At 43.0% G+C, this 15,789-nt stretch overlaps 2 protein-coding genes across 6 annotated transcripts; both read left to right on the forward strand.

Moving 5' to 3' along the window:
• The first annotated feature begins 702 nt into the window (after nt 1-702).
• On the forward strand, nt 703-9,974 carry LOC127616292 (tropomyosin alpha-1 chain-like). Of its 4 annotated transcripts, none has more exons than XM_052087797.1 (9): nt 703-994; nt 2,812-2,937; nt 6,691-6,824; nt 7,630-7,747; nt 7,850-7,920; nt 8,664-8,739; nt 8,927-8,989; nt 9,088-9,157; nt 9,657-9,974. In XM_052087797.1, exons 1-9 carry the CDS (start codon nt 881-883, stop codon nt 9,737-9,739), a joined length of 855 nt encoding a protein of 284 aa, XP_051943757.1. In that variant the 5' UTR covers nt 703-880; the 3' UTR covers nt 9,740-9,974. The 4 variants fall into 4 exon arrangements, with proteins under 4 accessions (XP_051943757.1, XP_051943756.1, XP_051943758.1 ...); XM_052087796.1 differs by lacking the exon at nt 9,657-9,974 and adding an exon at nt 9,306-9,548 and having other exon boundaries at nt 704-994; XM_052087798.1 differs by lacking the exons at nt 703-994; nt 2,812-2,937 and adding an exon at nt 5,435-5,608.
• A 785-nt stretch (nt 9,975-10,759) lies between these two features.
• LOC127616286 (ras-related protein Rab-8A-like) lies at nt 10,760-15,351 on the forward strand. 2 transcript variants are annotated; one of them, XR_007967086.1, is made up of 9 exons: nt 10,760-10,928; nt 11,289-11,349; nt 11,676-11,736; nt 11,962-12,039; nt 12,281-12,370; nt 12,704-12,769; nt 12,848-12,898; nt 13,428-14,368; nt 14,408-15,351. XR_007967086.1 is itself a non-coding variant. In XM_052087790.1 (8 exons), the coding sequence occupies exons 1-8, from the start codon at nt 10,805-10,807 to the stop codon at nt 13,515-13,517; spliced, it is 621 nt and encodes a 206-aa protein (XP_051943750.1). In that variant the 5' UTR covers nt 10,760-10,804; the 3' UTR covers nt 13,518-15,351. The 2 variants fall into 2 exon arrangements, 1 of the variants encoding a protein (XP_051943750.1); XM_052087790.1 differs by having other exon boundaries at nt 13,428-15,351.
• Nucleotides 15,352-15,789: the final 438 nt, after the last annotated feature.

A 15,789-nucleotide genomic window follows, 5' to 3' on the forward strand; every position in this document is an offset into this window, starting at 1 on the left:
GCCAAGTACTTTGGACTAATAAATGCCTCCCCCCAAATAGCCTCCCGGCCCTCCCTCGTTCTCCTTTCCTTCTTCTCAAATGAATAACGATCAATTGCGTAGGCCATCAAGTAGTCCGTCATCAGCTGTGTCATCCACTTACCACAATAAACACTAAATAACACCTCCTTTTTCCCCCCATCAGGAAAAAAAAAAGATGTTGACTGTAATTACATAAGCGTAAGCTGCTAAGGCCTGGAAACAGTTGGCAGGTGTGGTGGCATCCACCAATGACAAATGAATGCTTCCCTCCTTTTAACCATTAGGCAAAAAAACGGCAAATGCTGTCACTACTTATTAGTTAGCTGGAGTGTGCCAACTGCCTTTGGCCACTTAACACCACCCTTAATCAGATGGCACGGATTGATTGTGTTTTTGTTTTTTCCATACGGAATGAAAACAATGTCTTTTCTAACCAACTGCGGTATTGACGTCCGTCTCAACATTCCCAAAGGAGAACACGTGCGCCAAAAGTGGGGGAGGAGGTGAGCAGTGATCCAAATAAGGACGTGTGCTGCCAAAACATCTCCACCACGTTGCTTCTCCAGAAGCATTTGAGAAGTTTATATTAGGGGAGGGAGGGAGGGAGGGAGGTGGGGAGGCTTGCAGAATATGTTGCAGACTAGAGAAAGGGAGGAGGGAAGAGGGGTGGACATGTCGGGGTTGTCACCGGGGAACCGAGGTTGTCTCCACTTTAAATCCGGCGGACCTTCACTCCGTGCATCCTCCCCTTCGTCCTCTGACGAGCTCCTCTCTCCTCTTCTCTTTTCTAGCTCCTCGGAGCCCTCGGCAATCTCTTTTCACCCCTCCTACTTGACCGACGCCCGACAGACCCGACGCCATGGAGGCCATCAAGAAGAAGATGCAGATGCTGAAGTTGGACAAGGAGAACGCCTTAGACCGGGCGGAGCAGGCCGAGACGGACCAGAAGTCGGCGGAGGACAAATGCAAACAGGTGGCTTGAACTTCACGCTCGACGTTCTTTGCTCGGCGCATATTCGTTGCAATCTTACGGAAGATATTCAAAGTCGCGTCTCGCAAAATGGGAGTGATTGAAATAAGGCGTCCCTTGACCCATCCGCAACCCAAAATGGGTCGTCACTCCAACGATGGCAGTTCCTACGCGCTATTGTTCATCCCGTTAAATAGTTGGCGGCATCGTTCGCCAATAAAAAAATAAATGCATGACTCACATTTGTTCACATAAAAAAAAGAACAGCGTGTCCGTAATGAATGCGGTTCATAGATGCTATTGTTCACGTTGAGTCGTTCAAAAGCGTAGTTGTTGCGCGCATCATCTGCCACAAATCGTAAAGTCGTCGAATGAAGGCAGAACGCGGCGAGGCACGCAAACAGCCTCTCAGATGAATGACGGCTGTGGATACTTATCACATTTTGTGAACGATTAGCATGGCTGTGGAAGTTCCCGGTCGAGCGACCCGCGATGTGGCCCGCGCCTCCCTTTGACAAAAGGCCACTCGATAGGAGCAAAGTGGAGCGCGGAGATGTAAGCGTATCTCCGAGGTGGCTAAAAAAAGAGAATTACTGCTCGGTGGGAGACGCTGTCAACACAGTGGGGTGCCAGGAATGACAGAGATTCACCAACAAAGCCAGGAGCTTGCATGAAATCAAGTGGAAGCCCCCCCTCTTCCCCCACCGACCTCCTTAAGGGAGCACTCGGTGGCCCACCGAGCTCATCTTCCACATCGGCAAGAGTCAGCATGAAATTCTAGAGCACGGAGCGTTTGTTTGCGCTTTCTTAGCTATTCTTGGCCAGACTCGAGCGTGCGGCCGATGACAAAAAAATACGGCATCGGCGTCCGCCGGCTGCGCTTTGGAGGGTCGACGCCACCAAAGTCCTTTCGTGAAGCCACTGGATGTTCTGCCACGTTGGCAGTGTGGATCTGTAACCACTATTAAACCAGAATAGCACACTGAATGGGGTGCGGACCTCCACCGAGGCCAAGTGCAGCTCCGTCTGGCGGGTCTCTGCCCAGCTCGGCCCCTGACGCAAGTGGGCTGGAAAGGAGGCAAGAAATGTTTGCGATCCCCAACTTTGAGAGTCGAACATTTGTAAAGGCTGTATTATCTAAAACAACGGCCATCCCTTGAAAATGGGTTCATGGATGTTATTGTTCGCGCATAGAACAATGAGTTCATGGCTGAGCGCATTAGCTTGGTACCGGGTGCGTCATCCACTAAAAATAAATAAACACCTCCTTCTAGAGTAGTGGTTCTTTTTTATATATACTGTGTATATATATATATATTCCCTCAAAATAGTCTGCTTGTTAATTTAAATAAATGCTACACAAATAATTGACCGCAATCATTTTCCCACTCTTGCCACCCTCAAAACCCCAAACAAATGATTCAATGTAAGATGCTTATTGTTTCCTATTATAAAAAAAATCAAATAGATCCCTCGGCTCTAATGGATGCCTGCCCCTTGGCAGATAAATGCTTAAAGCCATCAAAAATAAAAAAAACAAAATATCATTGATTGTAAAAATAAATACAGTAAATAAGTAAACAAATAAATACATAATAAATAAACATCAATAAATACAACCGTTGACAATGCAAAAAACTCCCAGTTGATGAAATACTTTATTATGGCCGTTGTTTCACAGTAAAATACAACAAGAGTACTTTTGGGAGCAACCCTGCTCCTTCTCCACCTCTTCCTAGCTTACGATGCGATGACAGATGATTGGCTGTGGTTTCTTTCGCCACTGAGTGATCCGCAGTGACGCCTGACTGATGTTTCAGCTGGAGGATGACCTGCTGGCTCTGCAGAAGAAGCTGAAGGGAACAGAAGATGAGCTGGACAAATACTCGGAGGCTCTGAAGGACGCTCAAGAGAAACTGGAGCTGTCGGAGAAGAAGGCCGCAGACGTGAGTTGGCCCTGACGCGATGCCACCCGAGGCGTATTTTCCACATGAGGGAACGCGCAGTTGCGGTATCAATAGCCACGTTTGCACAGAGCCTCAGAGTAAAAGTATAACTCAATATATATATATTGAGAAAGAGAGAGAGAGAGAATCAAATCTCTCTCTCTCTCTATATATATATACAGGTATATTTAAAACATATAAAATCTAATTTCATGAGATTAAAATTAAAACCCCCAAAAAGAACACATTAGTCAAGCATACATCTTTTTGTTGTTGTAGTTGTGCTGCAGGCTCCAAGCAAACAAACAAACAATGAGAAGGATTCTCTGTCTTTTTTTGGGGGGGGGGTGAGTACGGGGGCAGCATAAACTTTCTTGTTGAGGGTTCTTGGCACTCTTTGTCTCAAGCGCAGACAAAACCGGGCCAGCCTGCAGTTGAAGAGGAATGCCAGGAATGCGAGCTAAGGCAAACACTGCACAGTCCAATGAAATCAATTTTTGGGCCTTATTTGGAGCATACGTGAGTTAGTCATGTTCCACACTCGCACACAATATATCAAAGTCAAGAACATTGAATTCGAGGTTGGGATGTTCCTTTTTATGAGCTGTACTCTTGTAGAATGCAGATTTCTTTTTTTTTTTTTTTACAAAACCTAATGTTCATTCATTCTGGTGAAAGATTTTGGGGGTTCCAGACAACATGACCCGAAATTCTCTCAGGAGCAACTCCCTGTGTTGCGGTCGTGCCTTTAGATACCACTGACCCGACTTCCAAGGTTTACTCGACACGAACCATTGAGCATCCGATTTTTTGTTTTGACTAACTTCAGATGGTAAGATGCTAATGAACTAGCATGCTGAGCTGATGCCAACTTGGAGCATCTACAGTATATGACCTTTTGAGTCATGGATATCTGAACACAAATGGTGCAGCAACACATGTGGGCAGGAAAGTATCGGAGAATATTTTCCTAATTAAAACATGTGTTTTGTTGTTTTTTGGGCGGGAGTTTGGAATGGAATAAAGGCATTCCCATTCATTTTAAGGGGAAAATATTTTTTTGGAGTCATAAGCGTGGTGTCAGAATAAATCATATCTCAATTCACCGCTGTATATGGGAACAAACTACATTTGTTATTCAGTGAAAGCGTCAGGGAAAGGGGCCTAAAGTTGAAAGGTCAGTTTACACGTATTCCCTTTTAAGCAGTACCGCCCGCCTCCATGCACACAAACACACACACACACAAGCCAGCAAGGTCAATTGGGAACATCTGATCATTACCATTCGATCTATGTTCTTACCCTTACGTATGGTCATGAGTGCTGACCAAAAGAATGAGAACCCGGATACAAGCGGCCGAAAGGGGTTACCTCCGCAGGGTGTTGGGGCTCTCCCTTAGAAATAAGGTGAGACTCAGAGTCGAGGCGCTGCTCCTACGCGTTGACACGAGCCAGATGAGGCGGCTTGGGTGTCGGGTTAGGATGCGTCCCGGACGCTTCGCTGCTGAAGTGTTGTGTGTGCATGTCCCACCGGAGGCAGCAGGCCTCGGGGACAAGCCAGGAGACCATGTCTATGTTGGACTATGTTGGATTGGGATCCCCTTGCAAGATATGGAAGCATGGACGCTTAAGTAACACTTGCAGACCCAGATTATTATTAGGATTTTTGTTTTGACGTCCTTTGACGTCCAGTACAGGCAGAGTCGAGCGACCGTTTTCAGAACTGGCCATGAAAAATGGGCGTCGGAGCTTATTTCCTCATTGACTCTGCAGAGGAGGATTACAAAAATGTGGGACGAAAGCAAAAATGAGGAAGGAAAAGGAGTGCGGCTGACTGGGTGAAGGGCCAAGGGAGTAAACGCGTTGCCGCCTGATGCCTGCTGGCCCAACTCAATAGACATTCCACAAAGGTGTGGAGGGTCAACAAGCCCACTTGAATGAGGATTACAACCCCCCCCCCCCCCATACACACACACACACACACACACAAAGGAGACTTCCCTTCCCAGTCATCACCCCACCGAGACAATGATGTCACTCCTTTCCCATGTAATGAATCAGCTCCTGAATCATATCAGACGCCCCTCTCCCAAAAACACGCCCCTTTAATCAGAACACAAAAATGCATTCGCCTTATAAGTCCACACTTGCCAAACTATTGCACACCCACTCGCACGGAAGGCGGACTTTGGTCACCTTTCCCTTTGCGCATGCTCACACCGACGCAAAAAAAGAAAGAAACTTCCTCCCATTTTGCGACCCGTGTCGTCACCCGCACCCAAAACTCTTCGCAGGATTGGCGGATCTGGCCATATATTTCCCTGCATCGCCTCCCACCTCCCTCCCTCCTTGCACATCTCCACGCTTCCCGCAACGTCCCTTATTTCCTGCCCGGGGAGGAGCAGAAAAAGCAGAAAGGAGAAAAAAAAAAGTTTTCCGCAAGAAAAAAAGTTTGTGTGGAAGGCTTAGCGGCCGCAAAAAATCGTCATTTTGGTGAGCTCGGAGGCTCGTTGTTGCTGGTTCTCTGCGTTGTTGGTCGGGGAATTCGAGGAGAACAATGGAGACTGTAAAGAAGAAAATTCAAACCCTGCAGCAGCAAGTTGATGAGGCGGATGAACGCGCAATGGCCGTCCAAAGGGAGTTGGACACAGAGAGGGAGCTGCGAGAAAAAGTGAGCTTTTCGCCCTAAAAAAAAAACCAACCTTTTTCGCTATTTAAAAAAAAAAATTACTGTTCACGAAGCCGGAGCCCACGATATGCCAAAAGCACGATGCTTTTATCTCAAAATGCAGTTTTACAGCAGAAGCCCCACCCTATCATTTTTTTTTGAAAACGTAAAAGTCTTCTGGCGTGGAAGAAGAAACCGGGGACCTTTTCTTCTCTTATTCTGCGTGTGTTATGTAAAGTGTGTTGTAAGCTGCAATCCATTCGGTTGGGATGTATTGATCAATGGAAGAAAAAAAAGACAGACGGAACACTGCTGTGGGTACTCATAAGTGTGTGGAATGTCAATTTCGGTCAGAAATTCCTCTGTTGCAGTTGAATCAGGCGGAATCCCAATTTAAAAAAATAAATTTTTTCTATATATTTATAAAAGAAATGTTCATTTCTAGTTTTAACTCTTCACAATTTAATTTGTCGAATAAAACTGTATTGTCCTATACATATATTGAAGAAAATCTTTTTTCTGTACTTTTCAACACAAAAAAATCAAATTTGTTCATTAATAAATAGAGATTATCTGTTCCATTTGTGTTTGAAATTGCGAAATAAAAATAGAAAATAATTCACTTATGTACATTGACTATTTTATTGATATATTTATTGTTTATTATTATATTTTAAACACTATAAATGGTGGACACCCAGTCCTTGACAGGAAGTGGCCGCCAAACTGTGTTATCGGCGTCACAGGAAACAGGCCCCAACAATGAACCATCCCTAACATCCAGGTTGAGGAAAAGGAGTGAGGGGGGGCTCACGGTAACGGCTATCGTGACCCCAGCCGAAGTCTGTCGGGTTGCATCACCAGCGGTCCCGTTTGTAGGCCATCGGCAGTAGGTCAATGTTCAGGAATTCCGAGTGATGTCACGCATTTGCGTGAAGCAATCAGTCACCTGAGGAAGAACTAGTGGAGGGGGGGGGGGGTATTCCGGGTAGTTCTGGTGGTCCTCACAATGTCCTTTTCCGGACAAAGCCATGTTTCCCGTTTCAACTCTGACTCTCCGTCCCTCCCTCCTTCTGCCGCGGTAGGCGGAAGGCGATGTGGCATCCCTTAACCGCAGGATCCAGCTGGTGGAGGAGGAGCTGGACCGGGCCCAAGAGAGGCTGGGCACGGCTCTCCAGAAGCTGGAGGAGGCAGAGAAGGCGGCGGATGAGAGCGAAAGGTGATGGCATGATCCCCAAGCGCTAGAAAAAATATCGCGTCACAGTTTTGTGTCGAATCATTTCCATCTCTTGTCTATGCGGCACACCATAAGAGCATTTCCTGTTAGCATTTGGCTAACATGTTTATTTCCATTACATTTTTGCATACGTAACACATCATAAGAGCATTAACTTTTAGCATTTGGCAAACGGGTTTATTTATGTTTGCTTTTTGCATTTGCCAGACAGCACAAGATCATATACTCTTACGATTTTGCCCAAAGGTTTCGCCTTATCCTCAGGCACTTTTAACACGGCATGAGCTCATATCCTGTCGGCGTTTGGCTAGCAAGTTTGGTTTTGTTACAATTTAGCGCTTGTTGTACACCATTAGCCCATCTCCTGTTAGCATCTAGCTAACATGCAAAACATAAGCTTTTTTTTTTCTCTAATGGTAGCCCATTTGAGCTTCGTTTCAAACCAAAACGGCATGAGCAGTTTTTGAATAAATGAAAGTGAGGAGTCTGATTGCATATTGTAAACAACTTCCCTGTGCAGTATGAAAGATCATGCATGAATGCTAATAGTGATTAGTGTTCGGTCTATGGTACATGGTTGCTCCTCGGTGTTGTGCGGGCCCATGTTTATGATACACAGCGTTACGCCAGTTATTTATTATTAATGTTTCATATAATTTATAAAAAGGCCAAATTCAAAAATATACACATCTAATTGATGTCTGCTGCCCTTTGCAGTTCAATGTTAATGGTAAAGCAAGAATATTCAATTAATTTGCTCTATGTTGGTCGCCGCTGCCGTTTCCAGGGGCATGAAGGTGGTGGAGAACAGAGCTATGAAGGATGAGGAGAAGATGGAGATCCAGGAGCTGCAGCTCAAGGAGGCCAAACACATCGCAGAGGAGGCCGACCGCAAATATGAGGAGGTACGATGAGTCATCTGCAAGCTGTGTTCCAGTGTGCGTGTGTGTGTGTGTGTGTGTGTGTGTGTTATTTCCGCTTTCATACATGTGTGTGTGTGTCAATAGGTGGCTCGTAAGATGGTGATCCTCGAGAGCGACCTTGAGAGAGCCGAGGAGAGGGCAGAGGTTGCAGAAGTGTAAGAGATTTGATCAATTGTGCTACTTTTGCCAGGGTTGCAACAATTAATCAATGAATGCACAACTTACCAAATTAGTTAACAGCCATTTTGCTAGTTGAATTATCATTGCTTAATTTAAAATTCCAACTCCTCTGATTTCAGTCCCACAAATGTAAATATTTATAGTAAAAACATTTTCTAAACACAGTATGAATAACCAGTAAATGACATACGTTAAACCTGAAGCAGCTGCAGAGGTCACGACTCGATATATATATATATATATAGATATATATCTATATATATATTGTTTGTCTTTGCAGAACACTTTTGATATACATTTTGATGCAAAACTGCTTATACGGTGCCTTGGAGGCGGAGATCAAACTAGTAGCCCTTCAAGTTAATCAGTACCCAAGAACTAGCTCTGCGTTTTCTAAAGCTCACTCTTGATTGCTGATTTGTTGATTGCGAGGTTTTCTTCAATCATTAAACACTCCCAAATAAACAGCAAGGCAAGGCACATTTATGTATAGCGCATTTCGTACAGAAGGGAACTCAATCAGCTTCATGAACGCAAGGACTCGGCACCCAGAAGAATGTACAAACGCAACAGTTCACGCCATTCAGAAGCAAAGCAGAGAAAACAAAAGTGGCTTTAAAATGAAATCAAACGAAAATCCCGCCGCTGTTTTTTTTTAAAAGCGGACTCCCCGTAACGCATCAGAAACAGTCACGTTGTTGTCTTTGGCCCCCAACAGGAAGTGTAGCGACCTGGAGGAAGAACTGAAGAATGTCACCAACAACCTGAAGTCCCTTGAGGCCCAGTCCGACAAGGCAAGAATTGTCTTATTTCCGCTTTCGTGGGGGTGTGTGGGTGAGGAAATTTGCCCAAATTATCCCCAATTTCACGCACGGCTTAGCTCCGAAGTACTTTTTTCGCCCCCACACCATCAAATGAGAGCTAAACATAGCGTAACTCCAAAGTGCATTTTGTTTGACGTGTGTTTTCTTGTCTTTGTAGTACTCGGAGAAAGAAGACAAATACGAGGAGGAGATCAAGGTCCTGAGTGACAGACTGAAGGAGGTTAGTGAATGGCTGAATTCTTTTTTCACTCAGAAGTCCATTCTGGCTGTCTTGTAAGGTTCTTTTGCTTTTTTTTATGCGTTTGTTTGTTTTCAAAGGCGGAAACCCGTGCGGAATTTGCAGAAAGGACAGTGGCCAAGCTGGAAAAGTCCATAGATGACTTGGAAGGTTTGTTTTCTTCAAACATTTCTTCATGTGTCAGTTTTCCTCATCTCCTTTTTTCCCCCCCTCTAAACCTGACTTGTCATTTTCCTTTTTCTCGTTTTTTCTTCCCCTCTGGTCCTGCTTTTCTGTCCGCCTGCTTTCTGACCTTCAGACGAACTGTACAATCAGAAGCTGAGTTACAAGGCTATCAGCGAGGAGCTGGACCATGCCCTCAATGATATGAACACATTGTAAAAAATAAAAATAAAAAGCCCCTTGGCCACAGCTGCTGCTCTATTTTCACTTTTGCTCTTTTTGTCTCCTGGCCTGGTGGCAGCAATGGTGGGGAAGTGCCTTTTCTCTCCGTAGCGCTCTTTTTTCCTCTTAACGCTCAATAAAGACATCTTTCATTTTACCCTGTCTCCTATATTTCTGCTTTTTGCGATATTTAGTTTTGCTTTTGACTGTGACCTTGTGTCATTACGTTGTATGTCTGACCCCCCCTCATTTTCCCCTACTGCAGATAGTCTATCGCATGCAAAAGAGGAAAACTTAGGAATGCACCAAGTCCTGGACCAAACACTGCAAGAGCTCAATAGCTTGTAAAGACACCACAGAGAAGAAGCAATTCCGACAAAGTTTTGTGAAAGAGCAACACATTCCCTCCATTTCAGCCCAACAATTACCACAATGATAGTAACACATTTAGTCCTTTTTATATATTTATGGTTATTTGTTTTCCTCCCCATACCCCCTTTTTATAATGGTTTTGGGTCCATATGGTATCAAATTTTAGCGCTGAACAATTTTGTTGAATAAAACCTGACAAGGATGACAATCACGATGTTGTTGTTTATGACTGACCATTTGCCCATCTGTGGAATATTCCAGATATGCTGAACATTTTCAGCAATGGTGATTTTGATATTGATTTTACAATGCACAATGACTTTTTTTCTGGGTAGAAAAATTATGTCCCCTGGAGAGATTATGATCAGCACAAAAAAATTGATTACCGTACTCTCATATGGCTCTACTCCTTTGTCATAATGGGCTAATTCCTTTTTCAACCCGTATGAATGACCAACATAAAAACAATGATGAGATTTTGATTTATTGACTGATATCAAGTTGATAAATTAGAACCTGTAGCAGGGAATATTTACAATGGCACAATAGTTTGTTTCAGATGATCAAGATGTTTCCCATTCATAGTTTTATACAGGAGAATAGTTTGATGGTTAATCGAAGAATGAGTCATGGCAAATGCATTGTGCCTTATGCCAGCCTACAAATAAAGGCTTCTATAGAAAAATCTAATCTGAAAAGTCATTCTTTGGGTATTAAAAGAGGAAAACTATATAGTGAGCGGTTCTAGTTGTGCCAATAGAAATGGGTCGTGCACATGATTGACATGCAGAGGCCATACTTAATTACTTTAAAATGAGTAAATAGGTTTCAGCTCACATTTAGGGACAAAGATTGAGTGTTGTACTTCTGCAACCTCTGTGTGCCAGTTGAGTTATTTCCAGTAAAAAGGGCCTCCTCGTTCAAGGGGTCCATGTGATGCAGTTATCCTCCAAGCCTTAAAGGTGTCGTGGTAGGTTTTTTATTGGATGACGTGCGTGTGCTTCGCCGGGCGCGTCACTTCCGCACTTAATATCAACAACTATGGCGAAGACGTACGACTATTTGTTTAAACTTCTATTAATTGGAGACTCCGGGGTCGGAAAGACGTGCGTCCTATTCAGGTTCTCCGAGGACGCCTTTAATTCTACGTTCATATCGACCATAGGTACATATAAAGTTCATTTCACATGGCACGTTTGAATAGTACTCCCACCGATGTGGTCTATTTGCTGGCGGGCTAATGACGCTCAATTGACATTGTCAATTGAATAGTTGTCACCAGTGTACATTATGAACCTTATAAAAAACATTCGCCGGTGGTTAGCATTCCTGTTGCCCGCAAGCTGTCAGCTGTTATAAAGTCAAGTGCGTGCGGTGAGCGCAACGATTAGCTGTTGGCGCTAACGCCAAATATCAGACGGAATGATTTCCGTCTACATTTCAATTCTGAGGCTGTTAATAATACCAGTTAGTGACTGTCGAGCGAGTAAACTGCTATGATTGACGTGTGCGATCGTCCCTCTAGGCATAGATTTCAAGATAAGGACAATAGAGCTGGACGGCAAGAAGATCAAGTTGCAGATATGGTGAGTCTCATGATACCAATGCTGCTTATTATTTCGTCGAGAATAAGCGGTGTCAGTTCCTGCCTTTGCTCATTGATGTTTACAACAACGTAATGTTCCACGAAGTCACCGACCAAATTTTATTTGATGAGAGAAATTGTCTACTCATTTAATTCACCCCTAAATTGTTTATCAGTTTGTGAATACATTCAGACAAAGTCATCATTATTTCACTTCATAGTGACATTTTTCAAATGTAAAATGTGCGCCTTGGCTCAAGAAATGTCGGGAAACGGGTGTCGACAACATATGACACCATCCATTTTGATTTTGTTTTTCTAACCCAGGGATACAGCCGGTCAAGAGCGCTTCCGAACAATCACAACAGCCTACTACAGAGGAGCCATGGTCAGTACAGAATCGCTCAGTCCATCGTTGTCACACACCACATAGCATTGCGGCCTTTGGAAACCAGATGAAAGAAAAACAAGAGTCTGTCATTCTTGTTCCTTTGGGTATTTTGATGAGACACATTGTAACCGTTTTAAATTGGGGTTAAAAACTGAGCACATTTTAAAGTGATTGCAGGTTTCGTTTTTGAGCTTCACGAACCTTTGCCACCTTTTTCTACAGGGAATCATGCTCGTCTATGACATCACCAATGAGAAGTCTTTTGAAAATATCAAGAACTGGATAAGGAACATAGAGGAGGTATTTATTCCCTTTCCTTTTTCAATTCTGCTTTTCGGTTTTGAATGGCCCAAATTGTCTTGTTCTTAAAAAAGTATATGGTTCTTGTTGTATTTTGCAGAGATTTTGAATTTAATCCCCCCCTGTTAATTGGGGGGTTAATATTGTAACATTGCAATTTAAAAAAAGACATTTCTAAAAAAATAAATAATAATAACCCCACATCTTTTTGGACTGTGACTTTATCTCAATTTTGTTGCAGCATGCGTCATCTGATGTTGAGAAGATGGTTCTCGGCAATAAATGTGACATCAATGACAAGCGACAGGTGTCCAAAGATCGGGGCGAAAAGGTAAGAAACACGCTGAGAGATGACACGGTGGTGCCTTGAGATATGAGCTAGGAGCTTGAGCAACACGAAGATTTGGACTGCAGCGTTAAATGCACAAACTGTGTCATTCTATTACGACTTTTACAAAGTACAATGTTATAAAGTGCTGCTTTTGCTTATTTAAAAAATAAACAAATGCACACATTTCATTGGGTAAAGATGATGTGTTTTGAGTTACAAGTGTGGTCAGGGAACAATTTAAACTTGTATCTCAAGGCAAGACTATTTTTTTCCCCTGTTTTGAGGGATATATTCGAAATCATCCTAATGTGATTCCATGCAATTTCCTTCAAGCTGGCTTTAGAGTATGGCATCAGGTTCATGGAGACGAGCGCGAAGGCCAACGTCAACGTGGAGAGCGTAGGTTCCAAACCTCCTTTCGCAAGACTCGTAGTAAACGCGTATTGCACATGAATGTGATACCACGTCTACTTGCAGGCCTTTTTGACACTCGCTAGAGACATCAAATCCAAAATGGACAACAAAATGGTAAGGAGAACCGTTCTGATGCTTGGAATGACTTGAATATTTTCCAACATGTTTGTCACGGTGGTTTGTATAAGACCAACACTTGGTCGGCATATTGTTCATGTGAGACTCAACAACCCGTGCCTGAGATGACAGGAAGTCCACCCTTTTAATTTGGAATGACCATTTGATTGTCATTTGGCGAAAAGGTACAATGGTTAGCATTAGCATAGCAAGTGTTCCCATTTTCCTGGGAACTTTGCATTTTCTTTTTGGAAGAATATTTATTGTTCAGTACAACGCTTCTTATTGGTCAAGACTAATATGGCCGTCTTAACCGCACCTCTGATTGGCATGGCCGTTACGATTTACAGGTTTCACCCCCACCCCTTCACTAGGTCATCAAACAACAGTAGCGGGCTCACAAACTATTACTGGCATCTTTAGGTGAAAATCCATTTTCCAAGGGAATTCTATTGTAAGCCTTGGCGGAGGTCTCCCATGATTTTCCAGAACATTCCAGATGTTGACCATTTGTGTTTTGCCACAGGACGGGAACCCACCTCAGGGGAGCAGCCAAGCAGTGAAGATTCTGGAGCCACGGAAAAAGAGCAGCATCTTCCACTGCAGCCTCCTTTGAGGACCGCCGAGGCCTTGAAACCAAAGAACTCGCTCAAGCCCAAATAAGACTGTCGCTTGCCCGGGAGCACTTCCTTTCATTCCCTCTCCTCATAGCAAGTCCGCACGTAAGCAAAACCGCGTTTTACGGGTGCTCCCGGCTGGACAATCGTCGTTTACAGGAGATCCCTGAGGTGCGGCGGGTGGTGTGGCGCTCGGTAGGTGGACAACGGCGAGATGTCGCACAAATGACAGCCTTGTAACTGCTGTTTTTTTTCCCCTAAGTATACATTTCTAGCCAGAAACTGACAAGCTTGAATCTCAGCCATTTGGCAGTTGAGTTATAAAGCAGGTTTGAAGTCATTGATATACACACAAGAAGTTTGACATTTTGGTAGCAGTGTTTTGAAAATTCCGTTAGGTACATCGGTTCCATTTTGTCATGTGGAATTTGGCAGGCATGTTTAGTCTGAATAGATGCGTGAAAATGTACGGGAAGTCTGCCATTTTAGAGTCATTTTTGGCGATTTGCCAGCAGTCTTTTCACATGTCAGTTCTCAAAGGCCTTTTCACTTTCCCGTGTGAAATTTGGTAGGCATGTCTGTCGTGAGTAGGACCACAAAACAGGCCCTTTTCTTGAAAATGTGCATTTGGTAGCAGTGTTGTGAAACGTCTCCTCCCCCTCCAAAGACATTTTCACATACTAATGTGAAATTTGCTTGGTATGTTTGTCATCATGAGTAGGACCACCAAAAAAAATCGTCTCCGACACACAGATGCCATTTAAGATTGCTTTTGCTGAAAATGTGTACAGGTATTTGGGAGCACTTTATTTCAAATTCCTCTCCAAAAGCCAGTTTCATCTCGCCTATTGTGACAAATCGTATGGCATGAATAGACCCACAAAGGAAGTATAAGGAAACAGAAGCAGTTCTGCTCCTTCTAAAACAAAAACAAAAAAACTTCCACTTTTATAGTTGTCAATGGCAGTCAATAATTTAGCTCGAGAAATGCAGTAAATTCGAATTGGGGGGGGAAGAAATATGTCCAACTCTATAAATGTTTGAACTTGATGGTTTCTGATTGATACTGCGTTAAGCTGAAATGACGTTTCTGGCAGTTTGAACAAAACAACCCCCCGCCCCCCCATTCAGCTCTCCTCGCACTTTACCACAAACTGCATGAGACATCAATGGCGTCTTATTCGGGGTTGTGCCAGTTCTTATAACGGCCGTGAGTTTAGCCAGAGCAGTGTTTGACTCACAAGCTAATCTTGATTTCTGCTTCATCTATTTATTCAAACCTCTTTTTTTCTACAGTATTATGTGTAAAAAAATATATATAATTCAAAAGCAAAAGTACTGTCCTGACAATCCCAGTCAAGCTTCACCAGTATTTTAAAGAAGCACATACAATGTGTTGAACTGTAATCCAAGACGGTAGCTCTGCATTTTTTTTTTTTTTTTTTTTAATATGTGCTTCCACCAATGTCAGAGCTGCTGTGTTGGGAGCCTTTTTATGTATGACGATGTTAAGCTTCTTTTTTTTTTTATTATTATTTTGTATTTCCTTTTTTGGTTCGCCAATTTATATTCTTGACATAGCAACAGAATTCCAATACAGGTTTTTTTCCACTTCGTTCCTGCACTTTTTATCCTGCACCTAAAATCACGCGTGCCCATTTGTCCTTGGAGTTCAGTGCAGCTATGCATTGTGAATTTTGGACCCGTGTGTGCCACACACACACAGACGTATGTACCCCTCGCTACTGTAAATCGTAGTTTAGTTTTTGTGGGTTCGGGCGTTGTCCTACTTTTTCAAAAAAAAAAATAAAGCTACTTTTTATTTGGAGACAATCTGGTTTCATTCACATCAAAAGGAGCTTTTTTTTCCCTCAGGGGAAAAAAAATCATAAAATCTTATTTTTCTTTAAAAAATTAACACAAGCCTTCCCCCCCAAACTGTCTTTATTCTTAAAAAACGATGAGCTTTTTGCCTCAAAAATAATCACTTTATTGTCATAAAATTGAGAATTTTGTTCAACACAATATAACTTTCGTGGGAAAAAAAAAGAAAAATCAACATTTATTTGCACAAAATTACAACTTTAAAAAATAATTAATATTGGAATGACTTTTTTTTCTTTCCCGTGTGGCCCTAATATAATACTCCTTGAATATTGTCTCTCCCCTTCAAGGTCTTTTAGTCATACTTGTTGAGACACACAATATTTTGGACTCTTATAAGACGCACAGGTGACCAGGCTTACTTCATATGACACGTTTTTGGCTTTG

The sequence above is a fragment of the Hippocampus zosterae genome, chromosome 15 (genome assembly GCF_025434085.1).
Source record: "Hippocampus zosterae strain Florida chromosome 15, ASM2543408v3, whole genome shotgun sequence".
In the NCBI taxonomy this organism is placed as follows: Eukaryota; Metazoa; Chordata; class Actinopteri; order Syngnathiformes; family Syngnathidae; genus Hippocampus; species Hippocampus zosterae.